The sequence below is a fragment of the Biomphalaria glabrata genome, chromosome 10 (genome assembly GCF_947242115.1).
Source record: "Biomphalaria glabrata chromosome 10, xgBioGlab47.1, whole genome shotgun sequence".
Lineage (NCBI taxonomy): Eukaryota > Metazoa > Mollusca > Gastropoda > Planorbidae > Biomphalaria > Biomphalaria glabrata.
In genome coordinates this window covers 11,799,774-11,827,280 of record NC_074720.1, presented here as the reverse complement: position 1 = coordinate 11,827,280, position 27,507 = coordinate 11,799,774, and the positions used below count along the sequence as shown (strand labels likewise).

Below are 27,507 nucleotides of genomic sequence, written 5' to 3'. Positions count from 1 at the left end.
TGCCTAGGCAAAGTATGAAATGGAGACATTCGAGATCTATAGAATGCTTGCATTTCGCACTTTACTTGTAACATATAGGTAAGTGTAGGTTGTCTAACTCTTTTGAATTATCGTTTAAAAAAGAAACAAAACACCTGAATAAAGTGAAAAAGTAGAGGTTTCTCTAAGAGTCTAAACTGAAGGTACGGTAAATAAACAGAAACATAGATCTATATCTAGACTCTAGATCTAAATTTTGTATTTATTTTCGTTTTAACTTTCTTTTGATAGATCTATAGACGAGTTCAATTGCACTTCGTTATTCTAGGACTAGATTTAGATTTAGATTAAATCCAGATCTAGTTTGCATGTTTCATTGTTGTTACGAACTTACGATAACTTCACTGCGGATAAGTACGATTGTTTGTAAAATCTTTTACTTGTCTTGTGGAACTGGATTCCTAGTCATATTGATAATTGAATCATTGAATGATTGACTCATTGAGTCACATCACGGTGAGTGAGTGACAGTGAGTATTTCTAGTTTAGTCATCATGATCATAACTGACATAACAATAACAGTCATTTAAACTGACTTAGACATAACTAGATCTACTACTAGACACTTTAAATCTCTACTAGTCTCTAGTAATGTCAATTCAGTTAGATATATAATAAATTGAGTTAGTATCATGACTCAAGATTCCAAAGTTCTTACCTTGCCTTATACTTTTTTTTTTACCTATAGTCACTATAGATCTATGTTAGCAAGCAGATGCCAAGTGAAATGTAATTACTATAATTATAACTATGGCATAGATTAATGACTAATATACCAGATTCTATATAGATTATTTATAGATCTAGATGTAGACTACACTAATTTGAACTTATAGAGATCTAGATCTAATAATTAAATTATAAATTTGTTAGTAATGACAAATTATCTAATAAAATGTAAATTAGAAAAGACATCCATCTGGTGTCTCAGAATCTAACTGCACAGAAACTTGTGCTGGCTAACAAAAATCAGTCAGTCAAATACCTTGTACTTAACTTTTAGTCAATGTAGATCTAAATCTAAACTAGATCTCTAGATCTAAAAATTGATGTTACATTTAAAATTATTTATAAATGGCTTATGGTCATTGATATTGAAAATATCTAGTTTTTAATTACAGTATTACTGTATTATGAGTATAGCTTATTATTATATATTGCTTATTTAGATTATTCTAGATCTATATGATCTAGATCTAGGTACAAGTCTAGTAGGCTACTAAATGTAGTAGTCTTATATATAAAATATAATTTATATCCACATATGACTTGAGTAACACCAATCTAGATCTAATAAAGTCACTAAATTTAAAGACATTTCATGCTGAGTTTGAGTTCAGGACAAAAAACTAAAAAGTAAAGTAGCAATAATACATAAAACACTGAACCATAACTTACACATACAAATCATTATAAACTACTCAGTAAGATACAAAGATAAAGGCACTGTATAATGTCTTATATGCAAGGACAATTTCGTACAAGTGCTCCTTCTTTCCTAGTGTCATTAGAGAAAGGAATGGGTTGCCTGAATCAGCCAGAAAAACCAATGACTCCGCAGAGTTTAGTCTTTAATTAGCATGCATGTCTAGATTAACAAATAGATACATGTAGGAGATAATTATCAATTATCTTCTCAATATGGGAATTATTTAGAGTGGTAAAAAAAAAAGTACCCCTTTCTGACCTTGTGGTCTATAGCAGAGGATGTAAAGGTCATCTTTTTCTATGGCACAAGGGTGTCATGGGGCCAGCTCAACTATTCACCACCTTTGTTTTCCCCAACTAATGTTAAAAAATGATAAAAGATATGTTTGTCAAATTTTGAGTATTGATTATTAATATTTTTAAAAGTCTGTTAATAACTTCTTTTGTAAACTTTATACTGTGATGAAAAGTAAAGTACCCCTTTCAGACCTACTGGGCAAATGATGTAAAGGTCATCTGTTTCTATGACTGATGGTTAATGAGTTGTCAAGTGGCCAGCACAACAACTAACCACCTTTACTTCTCCAAATAATGTCGGTACCCATAAGAGTTGGCTGGACTCAAGGGGTGCCCTTAAAATCCTGAAATTAAAAATCCCAGTCTTCATCAAGACTCAAGCCCTTGACCCTATGAAGCCAAGCACTTTACCAATGGGCCACTTTGCCCCTTAAGAAAGCATATATTTATAATAAATGTTTTTCAAGCTTGCATAACTTCATGCCAAATGTTTGTTTATCATTTCAGATTGAACATTTGTATTTAGATGAACTTAGTGTCATCTCACAAGAACTGTGCTTTGTAGATACATCAAAACTTTTACAATGAAGACAGTTTTGATGGTGGCTGAGAAGCCCTCACTAGCTCAATCATTAGCTAAAATATTGTCCAATGGGAACATGAACTCAAGGAAAGGCTCCAATGGGGCTTGTTCCATTCATGAATATACTGGCAAGTTCAATGGAGAGCAAGTCTTCTTCAAAATGACTTCAGTCTGTGGACATGTCATGGGTTGTGACTTTCCAGGCAAATACAATAACTGGGACAAAGTAGATCCTGTAAGCATTTGAATAAAAATGTTTTTTTCATGAAATAAAACATGTTTAGATAAAGCCATCCATCAGACTATAGGCTTCTAAATCAAAACATGCATTGCAGTTGTCTTATGAAATTGTTTAGCTGCAAACAGAACCTGTGTATGTTTACAAGTAAAGTTTCCTTTCGACATCAAGCTGACAATTAATGTACAGTTTACTTGACAGTAAATTACACTTACTTCTGTTATCATGTAGCCTGTATAACTATTTGCCAGTTGTGAACCTTGGTTTGAAATCCGTACAACATGCTACTCTGAACTGAAATCATATTTCTATTAATAAAAAATGACCAGTGAATGTATGAATCATCATTATAATTTGTCTTGAGTAAATAAAGAGGTTGCCAAAGTAATCACTATAACTATGTAGCTAAAATATGTCAAACTCAAGTGCATTGTGTCCCTTTCCTTAAGAACATCTTTGCTTTAATGTTTACTCCTCTGCCCCCGCCCCCCTTTTTCAATTTTTTTCTGCTTAAAATTTGAAGATTTTTTTTAATGACTACTGCAGTTAGAAACTTGAGGTGCTTGTTTATTATTTCATTTAGTCCAATAGAAACAAACAGCATTGACAGTATTTTAAAGATTCTTTCTTTCTGTTTCTTAGTGATATTGTTGTGTGTGATTTTGTTTTATCATGTAAGAACAAACTCAAAATAGTTTGTAATTTGTTTCATACATTTTACAGGTAGAGCTTTTTACAGCACCAATTAGCAAGAAAGAAGCCAATCCAAACTTACATATGCCAACATTTTTACGGAAAGAAGTAATTACATTATTATTTGTTTAAATTGTCTTCAAGCTTATTAAGTAGCTTGTTTAAAACATTACCTAACCAATTCAGTATTGCATATCATAAACATAAGTTTATATGTCTTTGCATTTTATTAAAGGTTTCACTTTATTTATTACAAGCATAAGATTACAACTTATTTTAATTGTTTGTAAAGCACTAATACATTCTACGTATGATATCTAAAGTCTAGTATTGTTATGAGTTCCTAAGTCTATTTGTCATTAGCGAGACTGAATGCATTGTTTCTATGTTAATATTTGGGTGTGGAAGAGTTATATCCCTTTGTTTATATAGTCCCAAGGTGTGAATGTTAAGGGTATGCATGTCACGTGGACTGAATGCTTTGAGTTTTGTTTTATGAGGAGAGGAGTGTCTCTGGGAAGTTATTTTTCTGGAAATTATTATTATAGCTTTTATATAGCACTACTTTCATGCTTATTGCATGCTCAGAGTGCTTTTGGTCCAATCTCATTTGTGGACCAGTGGTGGGGAGAGGGTATCTAGGAGTTGGTTTTCCGTGCTGCCTTTAGGCGCTCAGTAAACACAACTCTGCCCGAGTCGGGTGTCGAACCTTGAGCCCCCTTCTAGGTAGACAAGCCAAGTTCAAGCGCACTTGGCCTCTCGATATTTTGAAGAGAACAGGTGTTTTTACTGTCACTGAGTTTGTTTTGTTTTTAATGTTATCAAACCTATTTCCTGGATAGTTTGAGTTTTTGTGGTTCGTTTAGTGTATATTCATAACTTATGTTAATTAGTGTATATTTTCAATCTGCAGTGATGGAGTCATAGTATTTCTAAGTAACCCTATTGTGCTCAGTAAAGGTTCTGATATTATTGATTTTTCAGGCCACCAGTGTAGACTATCTGGTCTTATGGTTGGATTGTGATAAAGAGGGAGAGAACATTTGCTTTGAAGTTATTGACTGTGTCAGGAGTGTAATGAATCGTCTATCCACTCAGGTTGGTTACCTTTTGCTGGTTTTGTGACAATAAAACTTTACTCAAAGGAGTTTGATTTAGAGTTATGGTTCTAAACAAGGAATTAACAGAAAAAAAACATAATTTATTTGTTTAAAAAATGAATGCTTGTTAAAATTGCATGTATGGTTTAAATACAAAATATTACTAAACAATTTAATTTTTTAATATTTTTACAAAAATTCAACATTATAGCAAATCTACAGAGCAAGATTCAGTGCAATTACAGATACTGACATAAAGCACGCCATGAATCATTTAGTTCAACCCAATAAGAATGAAGCGTTGTCTGTGGATGCAAGGCAGGAGTTAGATCTACGAATTGGATGTGCCTTTACACGTTATCAGACTCGTTTCTTTCAGGTTTTAGTTGTTTCATTAAATTATTTGTACTGAAAAAATATATGTAACATATATCTATATGTTTAACAGGTATCTATCTATACACCATCATTAGATCAGTACTATGATTATTTCAGTAAATCATTAAATGACTATGTTGTGATCGCCAGGGTAAATATGGAGATCTGGACAGTACTCTGATCTCTTATGGACCTTGTCAGACTCCTACTCTTGGTTTTTGTGTTGAACGTCATGATAAAATCCAGTCCTTCAAGCCAGAGCCTTACTGGGTGATTAATGTGCAGGTAGGTGACTCATTTTATTGTTAGAGTACTCTACATATAAACAGAAGTTAATTAACTCTATGACTCCGTAATGGTGCTCCCATAGTTGATTTTACCCAGCTATAAAGCTCGGATCAACGCTGGCAACGTCAGTGTTTTTTAATTTATTTTTTTCTCCAATATATCTTTTTAATTGCTAAAAATATTGTCTTGAATACTTTCCAGAATTTCCTTCTTTCAATGTGTTTTCACAGTCTGTAGTTTGTATTTTTAAATTTCAAACATTGATATAAAATAATTTTTTGTTTTATAAAAATTACTTTGTGCTATATAAGAAGAGCATGCATTCCCCTTGAATTCTATACCAAATTTATCATTTTCTAATAAAAAACAAAAAGTTATATAAAAGTTTAATCGAAGCATTTTTGCACTCTGAAAGGGTGAAACATTAATCCTGTCCAAGTGTGGAAAAATAATTCAGAAGTCAAAGACAAAAAGTTAATGACCTACTCATAGATTTTAAATCATTTTTAAATATTATTATATTACATTTATTTATCTGTTTGATTATTTCAAATGTGAATCAAATTCTGAAGATTTACAATTCTTTTCTAAATAGGTTCAGCTCCCAAATGGGAAAAATCTATATTTAGATTGGGAAAGGGTGCGACTGTTTGATAAAGAAGTGGCCCAAATGTTTGTTAATCGTATCAAGACCGGAGATGGTGCATTGTGAGTACTTAAAAACATTGTTGATGTATCAATACTTTGCACCTTCAAATAGAGAGAAATGTGCCCTAAATACATGGCTCAATATTCTTCTGAAACTCTTCATTCTAAAGCTCTCATTTTAATGAAAATTGCTTAATGTAAGGGATATCAAAATAAAAAAAACTAAATTATGCAAAGGTCTTGTATACATTTCTCAGGGTCTTGGAAACTATTCAGAAAAGAGGAGAGAAACAAAGACCTCTTGCTTTAAATACAGTTGAAATGTTGAGAGTAGCCAGTTCAGGGTTAGGTAAGTCATTAGTCTGAATGAGTAGAGTTAGGGTATAGAATTTTGTTGATTGTAACATTATTGTATCTAGTGGAAGTACCTTGAAACATTGAGTGGATTTTATATTAACATTATTTCTATTCTCCTTTGTGTCTAAAGGCATGGGTCCTCAGCATACAATGCAGATAGCTGAAAGACTCTACACCCAAGGATACATCAGTTACCCCAGGACTGAAACTAACTCTTATCCAGAAAATTTTGACTTGAGGCAAGTTTCATGCTGAACACTTTACTCTTCACAAAACTTTTGTTTTAATAGAAGTTTGTAGACGATCTGTTTTTACTTCACTAGATATATAGTCGCTGTGTATAGCCCTAATTAAAGCTCATATTTATCATGCTTGAAAAAAAAAAAATTTCAAATATATAAAAAGTACAATCAATTCCAAAACTGACAATAGTAAAGGAAAGTCTAGCTGCAGCTGCACACATAAGCAAAACAATTTTAAGAAAAACTATCAACAAAACTTATCTGAAAACCAGTTGGTGTGTATACAAGTGAAACCTGGACATAACCAAAAATCCCTTAGGAAAGGAAAATTCTTAGAAAAATGTATAGAGCTGTACAAGATGAAACTTGTTGGAGGACACACACTAACCAGGAAATACACCAATTATATGAAGAGGCATCTGAAGTGACAGAAATAAATTTAAAAAAAAAAAAAAAAACTTGGGCAGGTCACCTTGAGAGAATATCAAGCCAATAGTATGGAGAAAATAGTGTAATGGCTGTCAAGTTTACTTTCTATTTACTTTGAAGCTATAATTGAAGGTGTATTGAACACATGTAAGTTTACCATCAAACTTAAGTTCTTATTGGCAAGTAGTAGTTTAATTTAGAAACTTTTTTTTTTTTAACTTCTGTATATAGTGTACAGATTATTCTGAAAAAGTATTCATCTTAGATATATCCAATGTACAAAATTATTGTGAAATTTACTAATCTATATCCCACACTACAGGGGCTGCAGAAACCATTATTCGTGAATAAAATTGGTATCAGATATAATCTTTCTGTGAAATTTTGCTTTGTCCTATAGATCTATGTTCTTGACCTCAAAAATGTTGTTTTATTATTTTATAAGTTTTTATTTTTCTTTCATTTTATGACTTTTACTTTATTGCTGTTTTACTTTAATGCTGTTTTACTTTAATGCTGTCATTTAGAGGTACTTTGAGACAACAGGCTTCCCATCCAGTTTGGGGCAAATATGTGACAGAGCTGCTACAGAATGGCATTGAGAAACCAAAGTAAGTGTTGTATGTTTTACACAGGCTGGCTATGTTATTTTCTTTTAGTTCATTCATTTTGTTGCTGGATGATAACTTCCCTCATTGTGTTGTATTAAGGAAGGGCCATGATGCAGGAGACCATCCACCTATCACTCCTATGAAGGCTGCCACTGAAGGAGAGTTAGACCATGACAGCTGGAAGCTCTATGATTACATCACTAGAAACTTTATTGCTACTGTAAGTTTATACTTTAAATTAGCCTATTGGATTCTTTTATTTCAAAATGTTGGAAAAATTTCAATAGGTTTGTACTGTTTGAGTTTTAAATCAACATCCCCTCCTGTCAAAAAGGAGGTACCATAATGGTTTCTGCAGCATCCTATGGTGTTGGGTTTCATTTCATATATTCTTCAATCTGATCAAAGGGACTCTAAAAGTAGCACATTATAGTTCAATTAACATAGTCTTCAATGTGATCAAAGATATTCTAAAAGCAGCATATTATAGAAAGATAACTTAAACTGCTTGTCTCAGCATTTATATCACCATTGCTTTCAAAAGGTCAGTTACGATAGATGCTACTGTTGATGTATTTAGGCACATCTTGATTTCATTTGTTTCTAACCTTGTATCCATGTTCCTGCAGGTCAGTCCCAACTGCACTTACCTGCAAACAACTATTTATTTTGAGATTGGCTCAGAGAAGTTTTCTTGCACCGGAAAAGTTCAGGTTGACCCTGGGTTCACCACTATCATGCCATGGATGCAACTGGGCGATGATGAGGAGATACCTTCTTTGAAGAAAGATGAAAAGTTGTCAGTAGAAGAGGTTTGTTTTTGCGGTAACATGAGTTAGTTAAAGCCTGAATAGGGTGACCTCAATGACTGTTAGAGTTAGGTTTACAACTTCAGTTATCTAGCACAGGCTTATATGTAGGCAAAGGTAATATATATGATTAAAACACATGTATATTAAAGCTAAAAATATTTAGTTATTGAGTGAAAATTTACATTTGATCAAACTATATATACCACTAAGAATACAATTTAAAACACAAGATATTTCAAAATTTAAGTTTTGACTTTCAACACACTAAAATTCAATCCATTCAAAGACTTGTGTGACTCTCTTTCTATCTCATTATTCTACTTCCTGAGTCCAAGTCCCTTTCATTTAAAATCAATCAAGTCACTTAAAGCCAAATGTTTAAGGGTGCCTTTTTATATGGAATTCTTTAATTTAGAAAATGCTGCAAAAAAATTAATTTCCCATGTACCATATTAGTCCATATGTCAACTTTTTTTTTTCCATCTCTGTTCAACTTGTATAATTTATTAATTTTTTTTTTTAGCTAATAAAAATATTTTCTACATTAATGGTGAAACATCCTGTATGATCTACTTTGCAAAATCAAAAAGGCTATTCTTAATATTTACTGATCCATTGATAGGTTTAACAGATGACCTGATCAAAGTAGTGTGTTTTATAGGAATTATGTTGGCATCGCCTTCTTTATAAGCCAACTTTGAAATTGAAACCTCACTCCTCCTTGCATTGTTTTGTGATAAGTGTTTGAGCACTAGTTGTTTGTTTGTTTAGGTGAAACTGGTAGAGAAACAAACCAGTCCCCCTGACTATCTGACTGAGAGTGAACTGATTTCTCTGATGGAGAAGCATGGGATTGGCACTGATGCCAGCATCCCTGTTCACATCAACAATATCTGTGAGAGAAACTATGTCTCCATCATCCCTGGCAGGAAGTTGAAACCAACACCACTTGGTATAGTACTTGTTCATGGCTACCAAAAGGTAAATATAATTTTTTTTTTAATTTCAACTTCACTTTCCCCTTAGTTTAGTAGTAAAGAGTTGTCTCATTGGAAAACAAAATTAGATAAATAATTTCTAAGTATATCTTTTACTGCCTTTCATTCGTCCATATTTATGAACACCATTTGAACTTACACTATGTTACTCTAAGAAGTCTTTTTTATTTTTTTTGTTGAGATTGTTGGCATGGAAATCAGTGCTGAAAAAAGCAAAATACTAGTTTGTGGTGGAGATAGTATGAGATGTTGCATACAGTTGAATGACCAAACATTAGAAGTTGAATCATTTTAAATACCTAGGATCAAACATAGCAAGAGATGGAGGGTCAATAAAAGAGATACAAACCTGTTTAAGCCTGGCATCCGCTGCCATGAGCAAACTAGAAAATCTAGAAGAGTAACTTCAGCTTCCAAGTACATTTAAACTGTATTCTTCACTAGTAGTTTTTGTACTTCTGTAGGCTTGTAAAAGTTGGACACTGAATGCTTGTGCTGGTTGAAGAATTCAAGCCTTTGAGAGTAAAGGCTACAGAAAAATACTGGGAATCAAATGTCATGGAAAAAAACTAAGTTGTTTTTTTAAGTCAACTCACTGGCTGGCAAAAAGGAGGAACTCTTCAATACTGTGAAGAGAAGAAAGCTGTGAGCTGGTTGGGACATATTGGGACATAAAACACAGCCCAAACTTATACAGTGGAGGGAGCATGAAAAAAGTGTCATCCAAAAAAAAAGCTGACTGGAGAACATGGACTGGCCTTTCTTTTGATATCCTGCTACTTGCCAAGAAAATTGGACGGATTTAGTTACGCAAACTATCACAGCATGCCTACAACGAAAGTCAAGGGACAGATGAAAAAGATGAAGTATTATGTATTAATCCTACTTTGAATTTTTTAATCTTCTGTCCTAGAGTGTCCTTTTAATTAAGTGTTCTAAATTTTGACATGTGATGCTAGTTAGTGAAATTTGCTTTTCTTTCTTTTTTTTTTCCTAGAGATGTGTTACTAGTCTCATTTCAATCTCTGGGTACTCTACATTGATTTATTAAAGCCTAAAAAGAAATATTTTAAATGTAGGAGAGCTGGTGATGATACATATGTTTTATCAACTTGATACTTTAAAAAAAAAAATAAATTAGATTCTTTTAAAATCTAAATTTTTACTTTAATTCTTGTATTCACATTCATTTTTGTTAATTTCATTTGCTGTGTACAGATAGATGTTGACCTGGTGTTACCTACGATTAGATCATCAGTGGAACAACAGCTGGCACTTATAGCTCTGGGGAAAGCAGACTTCTTAGAAGTCAAGCAACATGCCATTGATATATTTCACAGAAAGTTTCGCTACTTTGTGGACTGCATCACTGCTATGGATGAATTGTTTGAAATGACGTTTTCCAGCTTAGCTGACAGTGGAAGACCATTGTCTAGGTAGATTCCATTTATGAAATACATTATGGAATTATGCAACTTTGAATGTGGAGTTATAGAAGAAAATTGCTATGTCCCGAAAAAGATCCAGCTGTGCCTAAATATTTGACCACTGTTGAAGAAAATGCTTTGTCTTCTGGGAGACTTTATTTTGCAAATCCAGTTGAAGTTATCTTTTGTACTCAAAAGCCTGTGTTACACTTTATTCTGAATGAAGATCAAGCAAGTTATTGAAATGCTTCTGGGAATTACATCTGTTAGGCTTTTCTTTTATTCCTTATTAGAGAAGACCCTTTTGTGGCATCTAGAATTTCCTCGGTACAGTCCACTGTTGTCAGGTCTTATAAAACGGGTGTCCTTTCCTAAGCACTACTGAAGTGGGTCTCTTGTCCGTTAATTTGTCTCTTAGCTATTTCCATTCTATGTTTTTAATGTACTGTCACATCAGTATAAAGTTTCCATCAAGATCTGGCTATAATGAAGATGTTATGATGCTACCAGTATATGGTACCAGTAAATAGCTGGTATTTGGTGGACTTAAACATTGTTTAATTCTAATTGAGAATCCCAACTATAACATTGGAATTTGAATTCAAGACCCTTTAGTTCAACCGCTTTACTCGTCATCCACCACATCTTATCTAGAGCAACATGTTTACAGCTAAAAATATAAATATTAAATGTATATCTTTAAATACAGACAGATAATCGATTGAAATTTATTTTTTTTATTCATTTGCAAGATAATCAAGAACTTTATATAAAATTTGTGCAATTCTCAATTCAAATATTGTGTGATCTAGGTCTTCCAAAAGGATTCACACAACCCAGTCCTGTAACTGCCACTTCATGAGGTCATTTTATCTGAAAGTGGGAAAGGACTTTTTTTTTTAATGTGACACTTTTTATTTTGAAGCTAAAACTGTCTTTAATTATCTGAAATGTTAAGAATTCTAACTATAAACAATTATGTTTTATTGAAGGTGTGGAAAGTGTCGAAGATACATGAAGTTTGTCCAGGCCAAACCTTCTAGGCTCTACTGCTGTTCTTGTGATGAGACATTTTCTTTACCACAAAATGGAAATATTAAACTTTACAAGGAGCTGAAATGTCCATTGGATGAGTTTGAGCTTGTATTATGGACAACTGGAGCTAAAGGAAAGGTGAAAGACATTTAGATCTACTGTAAATCTGTGTATCCATGTCAAGAATGCATTTTTTTAAATTACTTACTGTGTCAAGTATCAATGAATTAACTTGTTCAATGCCAAACAAAATAATTAATTGCCAATAATTAATTAACTAATTGGTTAATTTTTTTTATTGATTTATGTGTTGTCATTGACAATTAATAATCGTTTGAAGTTTCAACTTGATCAGAGAATGGGAAGATGGAAAAATAGCATATACAAAAATTGTACCAGACACAAGTTGATATAAGCTTTGTAAATGTAAAAATTTACTCTCTTTCTCAATTTTGTTTAAAATTTGTACCTGATACATGTTTGGGAGTGTAAAGGCTTATTTGTGATTGCCACCTGACAACTTTGAGCAGCTGTATTCTGTAACACTCCCATTTACTAGTTCTGTTGTCGACATTAAAACCTGAAAGGATATTTCACTTTTTTATTCTGTTGTATAACTGTTGCTATTGGTAATAATCATTGAAATAATTACACATAAGTGTTCATAGAATAATGGATGAACTAAACAAGTCAACATATTCAGAGTTCTTAAACTTATTCATTGACTGAGACCACTCTGTGGCTGTTCATGTATTCTGCTTGTGTTTTCCTCATATCGTTTGTATTTCTTCCTGTTTAGACTTATCCCCTGTGTCCATACTGCTACAACAATCCTCCTTTCAATGACATGCGTAAGGGCATGGGCTGCAACGAGTGTACTCACCCAACCTGCTCACATGCTTTTGCACAAAACGGGGTGTCAGAATGTGTTGAGTGTGACAACGGCGTCCTCGTTCTGGATCTTACGTCGGGACCTAAGTGGCGCATGGCTTGTAACAAGTAAATATCTGTTTATCTGTTTTAGTAAGATGTGTGACCATCAATCACAAAACCATTGAATCAAATAGCATCTAATATTAAGTTCTTTTATGTACATTTTATCAAAGACTGTGTGCAAGTGAAATACAATTTCCCTAGATTTCAAATTTTCTATTTAACAAATGATAGACAGCATAGTTCAGATAATTGTGAATCATGCTTTTTAATATACCACCATATAAGTAGGTGCAATATGAATTATTTAGTGGTAGAGACTCTACTTGATTTGGGCTAGTCAATGAATTCATCAGTTTCATTATAATTTCATTATAAATTACTTTAAATTACTGTCACTTTTGATCAGATGCAAGGGATACCTGTACCCAGAAATAAATCAGCTGTGGAAAAAAAAGATTATAAGTAAAATTACTGGTGACCAGTTTGAAGAGAAGTTACCTTCCCTGAATTTTAATTTTTTTTAGAGCTGGGGATTTGTAGACAAATGTTGTCATCCTTTGGAAAAAAGACGCAGATAGTTTAAGTCTGACATAAATCTAGACATCTGTGAACTGAATGTCACTTGTTCTCTAAGTCACTTGGTTTAAAGAGAATAATTATATTTCCGAAACAGAGAAGTCAGTACAGTCTTACTTTATACAGTCATGTCTTTTACTATGATCATTTGCAGTAGACAATCAATTATATTTTTGTATTTAGTCAGTAAAATATTGTTCTGATATGAACAGATGCAGCGTAGTCATCCATTTTTTTGAGGGAGCTTCCAAAGTGAGTGTCAAAGATGAGTCCTGTGAAGAATGTGGTGCCAATGTTGTAGAAGTTGCATTTAAGGTAAATCTATTGCTGGTTAAGATGTTATCATAAATATGCTAATAAATAAATTGACAACTTTTAAATCAAGTGCCCAAACTCATTTGCCCATTTACCAGTACATAAAGTTTGTCTTCTTTACAAAAACTTCTATGAACACATTTGTGTATGCTTCCCCTGGGCTTAGAACTATAATGTCTGTAAAGCATATCCTACCAAATGAGTCTCTTTGCTCAAGAACACAAGATTATTTTTCTATGAAGATTAATGTTCTCGACTCATTTAACTGATGGGAATAAACATCACCTACTCTAGAAGAACCCGTAATAACCAGAAATTTGTATCATTTATCCATATTTGACAACCCTTCTTGTCTTTAGTCCTCTTTAACATTTTCTTTAGGCAAACTAGAAGCATCATGAACTTAGATGGTGCTACAAATAGATTCAAATCAAGCTCATTTTGTAAAGCATCTGAGTCTCTCAATAGTCATATTTATGCTATACTCTTCTGATTAAATTCAACTTTTTTTTTTCTTAAAAACATTTGTAAATAAAATAGAAATTAGCACTGACATTCACTTCACTGAGTTAAAAAGTTAGTATAGAAATTTAACTCACACAATTTGTCAAGAGATTGTGATGTCTGTAAAGTTTTTAATTTTTATGTTGTTTTGTTTTTAACCAAAAGGTTTTTATTCTCTTTTTTTTTTTTTATATCTACCAAAAGAACAGTCAACATTACAATTTTAGTAACGCTCATTAAGGAAATTTTTTTTTGCTTATTTGACAATTAAGCCCCACTTACACACACTCTTCTTGGCCCATCAATTGTAACCCATGAGGGTAAAATATCTTTGCTTTGTCTCTTGCAATATATAATTTGGAGACACCCCCCTCACAATTTAGCTACAGTTCTAGATCTCAATGATAAAATACTTTTGCTTTTCTTTATCCAATGGAAGAGTTCAAGAGAAAAACCTCCCAATGCACACACACATATATATTTTGTTACAAGCTGTTTGAGCACAACTTTGCAGCAGCTTATCTATTATAAGTTCTCTTGTTACCATATGCTCATGTCTTTCTGTTCAATAGATGTAAATTAAAAACATTTTGTTGCCTTGTTTTGTTTTTGCTGATTGAAAGTAATTTTTAAACTTCCAACCTTCAGGAAGGCAAAAGCCCTTTACCAGAGTCCAGCTCTGAACACACTGGTTGTGTTTTCTGCGATGCTATCTTCAAACCTCTTATAGAGAAACATCATGCGGTTGCTCTCAGAAGAACCGGAGGAGCTCGAGTCAGCAGAGGAGGAAGAGGGAGGGGAAGAGGCAGAGGACGTGGGCGAGGAAAACCTAAAGACAAGATGGCACAATTAGCTGCATATTTTGTATAAACTGGAAATGCTAGTCTAATATCATATAAATATACTGTTATAGTCATTTTTACAAGATCATATTTTTGATAATTAATGAATGTTCTGAATTTGTATTTGCATGATTTAGCAATGAATGTATAAAACTAGTTAAGTTTATTTAGATGTTTAAACAAAACTATTTATTTCCCTATTGCTTGAATTACTTTAGTCCTAATTAGAACATGACCTCTTACTTCAATTCGCTTAGATACAAGATGCATAGTTTTTTTTTTTTAAAGTTTTGTTTTGTTTTTTTTTTGGTCACTGGCTTTTTTTTTCTTATTGTTGGTGTAAAAAAAAAAATCATTTTAACTTAACAGGGGTTAATTTTTGGTTCTTGTGTTCTTTGTAATTAAATCTACCATGAAATATAATTACATATGTTATGATTCTCATTTATTTAAAACTCAGAACACTCTACTAAATTTCTTGTTCAATTTGCATGTTTGTATTTGTAGATCTGTATAAGTTGTGTACGGTACTTCATTGGTCTTTGTGAATTGATGTTAATACAAAGGTGAAGTTGTTATGGTACTTAAAATTGTTGTAGCAACTATTTCTTGGTGCTATGTATTTTCATTATTGTTACATTTCTTTGACGCCTATTTTCAATATGTTGCATTGTTTTAAATAGTTGCTTTGTTGGTAAGTAAAAAATCCCAAAATTAAACTATGATCAAGTTCAAAAGTTTAACTAGATCAGTTGAGAGGCTTTGTATTTATACACTCATATATGCCATAATAAGGTTCTCTATTTATTAGGTATTAAGTTTCTTAAAGATATTGTGATCTATGAGGCAAATAATTAAAGCTCAACTGTTCTATGGCAGATAATTAATGAGGGTGTCAAGTGGCCAGCACAACTGTCAACTAATGACAGGTACCAGTTTTCATTATTGTACTTGAGACTCCTTGAGACTTTTTGTTTGGGAAGCACAGCACTTTGCTGGCATACAGCACCTTTATTTTTATTATTACTGGGTAAATGGTTAGCTGATAATAAGTGTTAACATTTTTTTTTCAATATTTTTCTTTCGTTTAGTTTTTAAAAGAATTGGTCGGGTACTGCTACAAAAGAAAAACAAAGTTTCTCTCAAATTCAACCATTGGCACCTAAGCATATCCAGATTAGAATATGGTCCTTTTATTTTATAGCCTCCATATATACTAGTAAGATAAGTAAAAACACATTTTTTAAATTATCTGAAACTAGTAATCCACTTGCGTTTCACATCTTTTAAATTATGATATGTTCGACCTTTTGTATCCAAAATCTGATATTTATATAAACTTGATCTGCATTAGATCTTTAAGTTGTTACCATTAAATGATCAATAAAAAAAAATGTTGAAAACTACCGACAAGGTACCAGTGTAGTGTTATTAATTTATAATGAAAGTCTTAAACATCTTAGTTGAAGTAGTGGGACGTGTCACTGAGCTGCCAAAACCTTTTCACCACCTTACAAGGAGCTTGAGTTTTAATCCCGGCTTCAATTGTTGAGCACCTAAAGGCAAAATGGAAACCTCCCAGAAACTTCGTTGCCTACTGCTTCCACTATAGACTGGACCGTAGTGCACTGAGTAGGTATGTAAGATCCACTATATATAAGCAATAAAAAAAAGTACAGATATTCAAGTACCATATTCTTCTAGCAAGTTCATTACTGCAAAACTGTTGAATATGTCACGGATGTGGGGTTGTTACAATCAGGGTTAGTAGCACTTTTCCTTGACAAAATTTTAGGAGGTTTTTTAAGGATGAAATATATATATGTGTGTGTGTCCCGCCCGTTTGTGTGATTGTAAAACATACACAGAACTATGCATTTATTATTGTTACTCGATTTTGGGAATAAAAAATATCTTGCCAACATCCCAGCTAGAACAGAAACAATGTGGTATTCCCATAGGAAATGTTATGGAAGTTTTCTTTTAATCAAGTAACAACTTGACTGTCATCCCAAAAACTCTAACAACCATTTTCTTTTCTATACAGCAACCATCAGCAGTCTAATTAACTTTGCCATCGCCTGCTGGTATGATAATACTTCACTGGCACAAAGACTTAAGACTAAATAGACTAATTAAAAAAGCATCCTATATCACTCGAACACAGCTACCATCTCTTGAAGAGCTTTTTCATGAAAAAATGCCTTTCCAAAACACTCACGATTCTTTAAGACAACCTGCACCCATTAAACCACTGTTACATAAGATCTGAAAGAAGTGGTCGTCTCCTTTCCATTAGAACTAAAACAGAAAGATTTAAAAACTCCTTTATTTCACTTTCGGTCAGAGTGTTACAAGATCATCTGTCGTCATCGAGAAGTACATAGAAGTCTAATTCATAAAGCGCTGGTTATGAGTGTGTATGTGCTTCGTGTGTGAATGTTGTTTGAATTTTTCATCTATATTGTTATTGTTACAGTAGTTACGCTGAGGTTGTCAATTGTAGTCAAACTGAATTTCCATTTGATTGGATCAATAAAAATTATGTCTTTTTTCAAATGGTTGGTGGAAATGTACATTTTTAGTTCCTATGTGTATCTTATATAAGTAGGCCTACTATGGAGTCATGGTGTGCATTTGAGGTACCGTAGGCCTAATGTTTTATTCTTTTATTAACTGTGCTTAAATCCTCCTCATAAAAGAACCTATAATATACAGGCATGTTTGTATGTTTAGTTGACATTTGATCACTAAATAATGGCTTTTGGATTGGGGGGGGGGGGGAATAAACTATTAGCGTGTTGTTGTTTTTTAAAAACAATTTCTTTTTCAACTATGTAGTTTCCCTGGCTTTTGCGACCGAAAGTTATTATAACTTTTACGGACTTTTCACAGCTGCGTGCGAAATATTTCCGTTAAATCTACAGTAGATCTAGACTCTTGATCCAAGTCACTAAAATTCGCGGACCTTTCACGGCTGTAAGAGAATTATCTTCACTGAATCTAACGTAAATCTAGACTCTTGATCTAATACTAAAATTCGTGGGCATTTCACGGCAGTGTGCGAATTATCTTCACTACTAGATTCTGGTGATTTAGCGTAAATCAAGACTCTTGATCTAATACTAAAATTTGCGGGCTTTTCACGGCTGTGTGCGAATTATCTTCACTAGATTCTGGTGATTTAGCGTAGGCCTAAATCTAGACTCTTGATCTAATACTAAAATGTGCGGGCTTTTCACGGCTGTGTGCGAATTATCTTCACTAGATTATAGTGGTTTAGCGTAGGCCTAAATCTAGACTCTTGATCTAATACTAAAATGTGCGGGCTTTTCACGGATGTGTGCGAATTATCTTCACTAGATTATAGTGGTTTAGCGTAAATCTAGAGTCTAGATCTAGTCACTAAAATATGCGACTTTTCACGGCTGTGTGCGAATTATCTTCACTGAACCTACCGTAAGTCTAGACTCTAGATCTAAGTCACTAAAATTTGAGGACTTTTCATGGCTGTGCGAATTATCTTCACTAGATTCTACTAAATTCTAGTGATTTAGCGTAAATCTAGAATCTAGCGTATTTCTAGAGTAGGCTATTCTAGACATTAGATGTATCGGGATCATTAAATTGACTACAATTCACATAGTTTTCGGGTTAGGTGTACAAATATCTTCACTAGATCTAACTTGGATGTAAATCTAGATTCTATTTCTAGCTAGATGATTCACGAAATTTCCTCGCGAAGTTACTCTTACTGTTACCGTACAAGAAGATTTTAGGCGAGGGAAGACCCGGAGGGGTGTAGCCTACACATTAGGCTGGTAATTGGTCTAATTATAGACTCTATACAGATTAGATCTAGCGGATTTCTAGCGCGTCTTCAGTTGTAACAATGAAATGAAACAACCATTTCTACGCTGCCTTCAGAAAAATGTCAGGTGAGCCAAGGCCATCTTCAATCACGCTTCACAAGTGGGTGAAAGGTGGTGTAGACGCGTCACTGGTCAGCTCATTAACATAGCCATCCCGTAGCGTCATGCGATCAGAATGCCTGTATCTGTAATTCTGTATGACAGTCAAGTTCTTGATTGTTCCCCCCCCCCCCCCATTTTTAGCAAGAATTTAGGAAAGGGACAACATGGAAAATTTTTCATTTTTTTAGATTTTAGGAGCGCTACGAACCCTGTTTTTTTTATATAGGATCTGTTGCAGGTGAATTAAGGAGCAGCAGTCTACAGGCTGGTGGGTGTTTTTTTTTTTTCTGACAATTTAGAGGTGCCCTGTTCTTAATTGGACGATAGATTGCTCTTGAGAGGGGAGGGGGGGGTGATACCCTGTACCGGCCAGTTTGTTCTTTGTAAATAACTCGTCCTGTGCTTCCTTGTGATTGCCAACTCGAGTATCGGTACGTAGTGGGGACTGCTATCGGTATGTACTACTCTTTCAATTCCCAAGATGGTTATGTGCCCAATGGTCAAAAATTGACATTTAAGAGTTATAGTTGTCAACTCTCTTGGGCTAGATTAAATTTTAAAATACCCGGTACGTAGTCAATGTTTAAAAGTAGACAGTAATGACAATATTATAGAGCTTAGTGTGCTCGGCGCCTTCGACACGGAGGTCACGGTTTGCTACCATCTGTATCGTATTAGTGATACCGGTAGCTAACAGATCCACTCTGAAATGTATGTTGTCTCCATTAGTCATAGTTAAGTTTAATAGTGTCATCTAAAGTAAGATTTCTTTTAGTACAAGGTAGGCCTACATGTATGGTACCGGGTATACGCCATTGGATTAATAATATTTAAATTTCTAAGCTCTGCTGCTTTTACATAGTAACCTCAATATTTGTCCTAACCTCGGTTCAGGTTCCATCTTGCCCGGGTGCGTTGTTATGCCTCATCGTGGCACCTGGGTGGAAACGGCTACTTGAGGGGGCAACTAGGCTAAATGAATGGCGAAACATAACTCCCGTGGGGATGCCCACGGGTAGACGAGAGTCCACTTCTTGCACGGGCGGGGTTGTAAAAAAGTCCCCACAAACCTGTCACACATCCATCTCAAAGGGAGCGTTACATAAATGGCGATTCCCCCACGGTTAGCTTGGTATAACGAAGGAAAATGGCGGAGGCTCCCTGTGTCCTCGGCCATGTGCAGCCAAGCATGCGTCGGGGGGCCTAAGGCATTGGAAACAGCGATGCTTTACATAGGCATTGACTCGGGTCTCTCTCAAACAGAACTGTGTTTTCACACAGGTTTTTTTTTCAAACTTAGGTCTCGAAGAGCCTTCGGCTCAGCCCTTGGACATCAACAAGGTTCCATCTTTCACCCACTTTCCCAGCCAGAACAGAAACAATGTCATCAGCTATGGTGTATCCACAGAAAAAGGGATATCTTTTAATCAATTAACAACTTCTGTTCCATTTTTGTAAGACACCTACATAATGTGTATTTGAAGTAATGTTTTCTCAGTAACTGCTTAAGTTAACCCCTCATAAACAGAGCCAGTATATAGTGCCTATTAGTCACAAAAAAATTCACTATTGCGGTTGTGTTTGAATACCTTCACCAAATTTAGCGTAAATCAAGAGCTTTTTGGATATTTCTATACCTCGCTTTAATTTCTTGAATATCTGCAAATGTTTGCATATTGATATTTTCAACTAGATTTAAATCAATGACACTAAGCAGTTGGCCAGTAGGCTACCACAACCTAAGAAAATACCTCCATACAGAAATAGGAAATGGTCGGCCATAGAGAATGGCATGGGGATATCAAGTCTTTCTACAAAAGTAAGATAAAACCAAAGCACTTAAAAAATAAAAAAATTTGTATGAAATGCAAGTGGGCACTTTTGCAAACATCCCAATGTTGTCCTAATTAGTAGTATTTGCTTTAAAGGTGCCACAGGCTAAATAATAGATATGGCACAAAGGCTAAATTTTTGTAAGTTACCCTACAGAAATATATTATAATTTAAAAAAAAAAAAAACAAGACAAAAAAAAATGTGTTTTCTTTCACATTAACATTTATTCATCTGGAACTTCTATTTCACCACTGTTGATTTTCTCAATGACAGAGTGTGGGGGCAACTTGTCAATTGTGCATCCAATAGATTGGGCAGTACCTAAAGAGACAAAAAAACATGCTTATTCAATTATCCATTAAATAGCTCCATTTCAATTAAAGATCTAAACCTCAGAACAGCACTCACAAAGCTCAACCACAACAGCAAAAAAACTGTTATTCAATGGATACCAGCTCACATACAACTAGCAGGAAATGAGAAGGCTGACACACTCGCCAAGAGAGGGAGAACAAACTCACAAGTAAACTCTGCACTCTATCCAGAAGAAATGAAGAAATTAATTGTAGATAAAATAAATGAGAAATGGACGAGCTCCCATCCAAATCACAAGAAAGATGATGCTTACTATAAGCTATCCCGACAAGACCAACGTCTAATCTTTCGACTCAGGACCGGACACAACAGAATGCGACAACACATGTTCCGGAAGCTCAAAATTGGAACCAGTGAAATCTGCCCATGTGGAGTATCACCAGAAAATGCCGACCACGTCCTCCAAAACTGCTCTCTCTACCAAGAGGCCCGTATAAGACATTGGCCCCAAATCACCCCAATAGAAAGAAAACTATATGGAGAGCTCCCTGATTTGGAAACCACTGCGCAGTTCATCTCATGTATTGGTCTAGTCATATGAACACTCCAACATAACAATGAGAACGATGAAGAAGAAGAAAGAATTAAAGATCTAATAGATCTATAAATATTTATTGGCTGACAGAGTAGTCAGAAGATCTTATCAAATCTAGAACTAGTTAACTGGATCTTCTAACTAATAGTAGCTTAAGACTGATTTACTACTTTATCTAGATCTAGTCAAAATGTCATTCATATTCTATGATAATAGTAATAGTAGATCCATCCATTTACACCTATCTATATCTAGGTCTAAGAAACTATTAAGTATTAGAGATCTAGACATACTCACAATAGTTTCTGAAAGTCTAGACTTTCAACTTTTCTAGGAATCAACAGAGTGTCACTAGAGCTACTAACAGTTAACTAGATTTGATTTAGGTCTAGCCTACACCTAGATCCAAATTATATACTCTAGATTAAGTTCTAGATCTTGAAGTTAGATCTAGATACTAATCTAGATCTAGACTCAAGTTACAATCTAGACATGTTAGATGATAAAAGTCTAGCCCCAACTTCTGCCCAGGTACTAGACTTTAGACCTAGATCTAGTGGTATATTGTAACTGAAAGATTCTAACTAATTATTCTAATTATCTAAATCTAATAGTGAATACTCATTAATATCTATCTATCACCTAGACTAGATTAGTAGATATTAAATCTATATACTTATATAGCTAGGCTAGATCTATCATTATAAGCGCATGTGCAGTAACTTAAGTAATGTAACTTCCTGTCTTTCTTTGAATTTGACTTTTTTTTTTTTTACTTAGATTTTGCTGGCATGCCGGCTTTCTTGCAACCATGCATTGAATGAATAAATAACATGCATTAAAAATAAAAGGGAAAGTATCATATGTCAAGACAAAAAGCATTTCCTAAACAAATCCCACTTAACCCTTAAGCACTGGGTGAATTACATTTCTTTTATTGAGACTATTCAAGTAAAGAAAACCACTAGATTGTGAAGCTTAAAAATATTACATTTCACAAAATAGTCGTTCAAATGTTTTAATGAAACATTGCACCTTCAACTTACCAAGGACTTCTTTGACAGTTCCAACCAATGCCTTTGCCATACTACGTGATCGCATTTGTTTAGCAATCTTAATAATGTCATCCATTGTCAAATTACCACTGTGTTTGACTGAAGAAAAAAAAAAGTAACAAGAGTTAAACCTGAGTGACTGCATTACATGGAGGTAAACCATATAACTTACAAATGGCTTGCACAAGTAGAGTTTTAGGTTCCAAGTCTGCAAGTAAGTTGTAGCAAACAACTGATAGTTATATTACTTCTGATAATACGACTAAACTAATAAAAACTCTAAAAGACTCAAAACTACATTGATAGTGACCCACAAACCCATTTAAATAAAAATAACGGTAGATAAGAATTTTCTAAACTAGATCCTCTAAAAGAATCTCGTTTCATCTAAATTAATAGTTTTGATAAAAGACCAGTGTGAACATTAACAAAAATGTGATCACTTTAAAGAAAGAAAAAAAATAATGTGCTGATTAGTGCCTGAGATGGCTCTATGTATTTGATGGTGTTCATATGATAAAAGTGTGAAGCATATTTAAAGTTGAAAATAAATATGACCTAAATTTAATTAAATCTTTACCAAAGCAACACATCAAAAAGAAATGACAGCTAAAAATAGTTATACTCACCATGTTTAACCTTCTTTCTGTCACGGGGTGGTTCTTTCAAAGCTCTTATGATCAACGCAGCAGCACTGGGCACAACTTCAACTTTAGCCTGTCTGTTTTGGACTACAAGTTTAACAGTTATCTTAAGACCTTTCCAATCAGCTGTACCCTTTTGGATGTCATCACCGACTTTTTTGGGAGACTTGAAAGAAAAGAATTAAGATAAGACAAATGCCAAAGGAAAGTGTTAATATCTTATCTTGTTTACTTACACAGACTCACTGTGGAATACTTAGAGGACAAAGTGCTACCAGCAAGAATATTCAGGTTATAAGTCTTACTAATATTAAAAAGGTTAACTACTAGCATACAACTAAAATTTGCTTATAAACCAGTCACTATCCTGAGCACGATTTTTCAAATTATTTAGCTAGTGACAAATATATGAAGTTTGTATATAATGGTTCAATTGAGGTATTCACACATTTCATAATTATCTTTTACCCCTTCTCCCACATGATTACTCCTACTTTAGATTGGGTCAAAATTTAAAAAAAAAAGCTATAAAAGAGCTAAGATGTATAAGTACCGGTACTAGAATCTAGGCAGTCATACAATGATTAAATAGTTTTCTTACCAGACCAAGGGGACCAATCTTTGGAGCAAGTGAAGAGGTTGCTGGAACTTCACCACCAACAGCTCTGCAATAAACTTTTGAAATAAGAAAAATAATTAGATATGGCGAATGATAAATTCTAGAGCAATGAACATTTTTTTTTTTTACACTAGTAGTCACATAGTGCCATCTTAAGCACTTTTTGGTACCAAGTGAACCACAATTATCTAATGTACACAAGAAAGATAATATATATACATTTTGTATTACATTAAATGTTTATTTTCCCATCTGACTGAGCTTTGACTTAATCACAATAATGTTAGAAACTTGTGCAAATATTGAGAATGTAACAGATCATGACCACTCCGTTTAGATCTACTTGTTTCACTTTTCAGTGGCAATAGACAGCCTCTTAAGAACTCTGGACCAAGCTAGATCTATCATCCGTCTTGAGAGGGAAGTAAAAAACCAGTGAACTTTAACCCCAGGTAAACTTAGCTCTTTTATAACATTGGATGTGTAAAAAAAAAAAGACATCTCAGAGAGTTCCAGTTCCAGGTAAGAATGACAAGGTGATGTCATAGCATTACCTATTTTACAAATCCAGAGACAGCAGCCTGCTACTTTTTTTTTGCTTTCACTAAATTGTGACTAAATCAAACTATTTTATGTTTTGACAGTTCAAACTATTATAACGAAATAAACTGTTTAACCTTTTTAACCCGCCAGCACAATTTATCGGTCTGCACGTAAAAAATCCATGTCCCGCCAGCCCAATATATTGGTCTTATGCACCTTACCTTAAACATAATCATAATGTCCGGTATTAAAAATGCAAAGAAAAAAAAAACATGTCAAGTATGGACTTATGGTAAATGACAATAGTCTCACACCCATGAGTTTTGTATTTATAAATGGTAAATTGATTTACAAAATGAAAAGACAATTTATTATGGTACTCATAATCTAATAAAAAAAAATAAACTTTGCATGAAATGATGAAGCAGGGAACTATATCCTAAAGGATTCTAAGAAACGAACTAGATCTAGAAAAGGATAATGATAGTGAAATGGAGATCGACTCAACCATCACCTAGATTCTAGTACAGTTAAAAATGGCTGCCAGTGCTCTAGGACTAGGTCAATATAGAATATAGTAGATATGTGAAAATCTGTAAGACCGGAAGTAAAAAAATAGCGTCAAATTTTGAGTTCAGTTTTTCTTACTTTCTGTTCACAGGCCCTTGATTGAAATCGATTATGATTTTAAATCCATTGAAATCGTTGCTAAAATGGGTGAATATGGATACATTTTTTTATTGAGGAACATTTTTTTCATGTGGACTTAAAAAAAAAGAGTGTATTTTCTTACTTTTTTTAAACTTGAAAGTATACGTATTTTTATTTTTACTGATACTCATTTCAGGTTACGTTTTAGACCTTTTTTTTTTGCTAATAGAATATATATCTGGCCATATTTCTGCCAAGTTTTATCACGATACTTTGCTCACTTAAATTGTTATCGATTATAATGTTGATGCATAAATTTGCACTGCTCCCTATGGGATTTTTAATTGTTTTGAAAACTAAACTATTTTAAGAATAAAATCTTGCATAGGCTAGTAGATATAGCAATTATGTATAGATCTAGATTCTAGGTCTAAATAGATTTTAAAGAGTTTTTATGATCGCATTTGAAAAAAATTGTTTCAGGTGATTTTGATCCCACTTTTTAAATATTTTTTAAATTTCTCCCATCACAACGCCACCATTTTGTCCACACCCCTCAGACATTTCTTGTAGCTCTAGACCTGATAATTTGTTTATTTTATCAATTTTTACATCCTAAACAAGTGAAGTTCATAATTATAATAAATGAAATCAGATTTGTGAGCTTATAATACTATAAGTTTATCGTTCATTTTTTACTTTCACACTTCCTGGTTTTGTGGCCTAACTAATATGATCAAAACAAATTTTTTTGTTGAAGTGCCTACTAGATCTATTTATTCTATTATTTAATTTCTTATTTAATAAGTAGATCTATCGTCTACGCAACTCAATTCCAACTTTTCAACATTTTGAGCGGGGGGGGGGTCTCTCGGGCTGAGCGAGCTAGACGCTCTCATCTTCATTGTTCCATGTCAACCAATGTTAGAGTTAGGTCAAAACGCCACAAAAAAATCATAACTTTCTCAGACTTTCTGTTTAACCTACATTGATTCATAATTTATACACCACATTGGAAAGTTCTTTCAAAGTTTTTTTACTAACGAAAAATTGTTTTTTCTAAGAATTTTTTTTTTATTTCACATGCCTAAATATAGACTTAGAAAATAGATCTAGATATCTATAAGAACAAAGAACTGGTGACTTTTTTAAAGGCTAAGTTTTCGCAAATGCCATTAACAGAATCGTCTACATAAAAAATGTATAAACCAATAGTCTAGAACTTTGTCACAATTTAAGCCTTACCAAACATGCCCGTTGAATATCACATAGGTCTGTAATTCTGGTGAAAATGTATACATTTTGGGGGAACCTAGCCTAATAAAAATTAGTCTACCTGTAAATGTAGCTCCTGGATCAAATTTAGGAGGCATTTTAATTCACTAATTGACGGTTGAGTGTTGGATGAGTCAGGATTGACACGACCAAAAATTGTTGCACCAAACCGTCTGTAATGGGATAACAGAAAAGGAAGTGTACTCGTTCCGGATGTCTATAGTGAAAACATCAGTTTAAAAAAAATAATTCGCATATTTAAAAAAAAATCTTTATTATATTATAATAAAGAAAAGTAACTATCTTATAAATTACAGACATTTTTTCAAAAGAGAAGATAAATTACGTCCTAAGCGTATCGGTGTGTTTTCTAGTCGGGAACGCTAATTAGAGACTTAAACTTTGATTTTCCTAGCTGAGTCAGGCAACCCGTTCCATTCTAATCTATTGGGAATATAGAATAAATATTTTTAAAAAAAAATCTTTAAAAAAAAATCGCTTATCTTGAGTGAAATTTCTGTTGATTTTTTTTTATTTTAGGCACATCGGCACAATTTAGGCCATGTCGTGCCTAAGAGTGAAATTTCATCAATTAGATCTATTTTTGAATCAATCGTGTATTTAATCTTTTGGGATTAGGTTTCCGAGCTGCTTTTTCAAAAGCAATTTTTTTTTAAAGTCTGCTGGAGTGGGAATTCAAACTCTGAGTATCCATGTTGGTTGGCTAACGTGTTGGCCACTGAACTATTCAAGTACTTATACAAATTGAAGGTTTTATTAGTCTATTTTAAGTTTAAAAATTTAAAGAATGACTTGGCTACTTCTCTACATTATTGTGATTATTGTAAAGGGTCGCCCGTCGCCGAATTAATACATTGTCCATATAAAACCAAATTAAATAGGCCACAATTACGACTAATTGATTAACTAATTGGTTAATTTATTTCATTGTCTTGTGTTTTCATCGACAATGAATAATTGTGCAAAGTTTAACCTTGATCCGAAAACGGGAAGAGGGAGAGGTAACGTGTAAAAGATTTTGATTAAACAGAGGAAGTGACTTGATGTAAGCTCGGTAAAAAGGAGCAGTTGAACAAATTTGTTCTAGCTTATGGATACAGTAATGTGCCTACATCTTTGTGTCTTTATCAATATTTTATTAGGTCGCTTTTTTTTTTTTGTATTTGTAAGTTCTAGTTCTAGGTCTCTGCCAATGGTTAAGTTTG

At 33.5% G+C, this 27,507-nt stretch overlaps 2 protein-coding genes across 5 annotated transcripts; one reads left to right on the top strand and one right to left on the bottom strand.

Annotated features, from left to right (window-relative positions):
* The first annotated feature begins 36 nt into the window (after window positions 1–36).
* On the top strand, window positions 37–15,044 carry LOC106071754 (DNA topoisomerase 3-beta-1-like). Of its 3 annotated transcripts, none has more exons than XM_056044629.1 (18): window positions 37–182; window positions 2,272–2,582; window positions 3,309–3,386; window positions 4,263–4,376; window positions 4,590–4,757; window positions 4,907–5,041; window positions 5,640–5,752; window positions 5,950–6,041; window positions 6,180–6,288; window positions 7,248–7,331; window positions 7,431–7,551; window positions 7,961–8,143; window positions 8,915–9,124; window positions 10,360–10,577; window positions 11,561–11,741; window positions 12,403–12,602; window positions 13,328–13,430; window positions 14,583–15,044. In XM_056044629.1, exons 2-18 carry the CDS (start codon window positions 2,349–2,351, stop codon window positions 14,802–14,804), a joined length of 2,565 nt encoding a protein of 854 aa, XP_055900604.1. In that variant the 5' UTR covers window positions 37–182; window positions 2,272–2,348; the 3' UTR covers window positions 14,805–15,044. The 3 variants fall into 3 exon arrangements, with proteins under 3 accessions (XP_055900604.1, XP_055900605.1, XP_055900606.1); XM_056044630.1 differs by lacking the exon at window positions 37–182 and adding an exon at window positions 473–509; XM_056044631.1 differs by lacking the exon at window positions 37–182 and adding an exon at window positions 474–495.
* A 5,740-nt stretch (window positions 15,045–20,784) lies between these two features.
* On the bottom strand, window positions 20,785–26,502 carry LOC106071747 (60S ribosomal protein L12-like). Of its 2 annotated transcripts, none has more exons than XM_056044892.1 (5): window positions 26,343–26,502; window positions 23,795–23,868; window positions 23,179–23,359; window positions 22,541–22,648; window positions 20,785–20,905 (listed from the first exon to the last, which is right to left on the bottom strand). In XM_056044892.1, the coding sequence occupies exons 1-5, from the start codon at window positions 26,377–26,379 to the stop codon at window positions 20,808–20,810; spliced, it is 498 nt and encodes a 165-aa protein (XP_055900867.1). In that variant the 5' UTR covers window positions 26,380–26,502; the 3' UTR covers window positions 20,785–20,807. The 2 variants fall into 2 exon arrangements, with proteins under 2 accessions (XP_055900867.1, XP_055900868.1); XM_056044893.1 differs by lacking the exon at window positions 26,343–26,502 and adding an exon at window positions 26,252–26,274.
* Window positions 26,503–27,507: the final 1,005 nt, after the last annotated feature.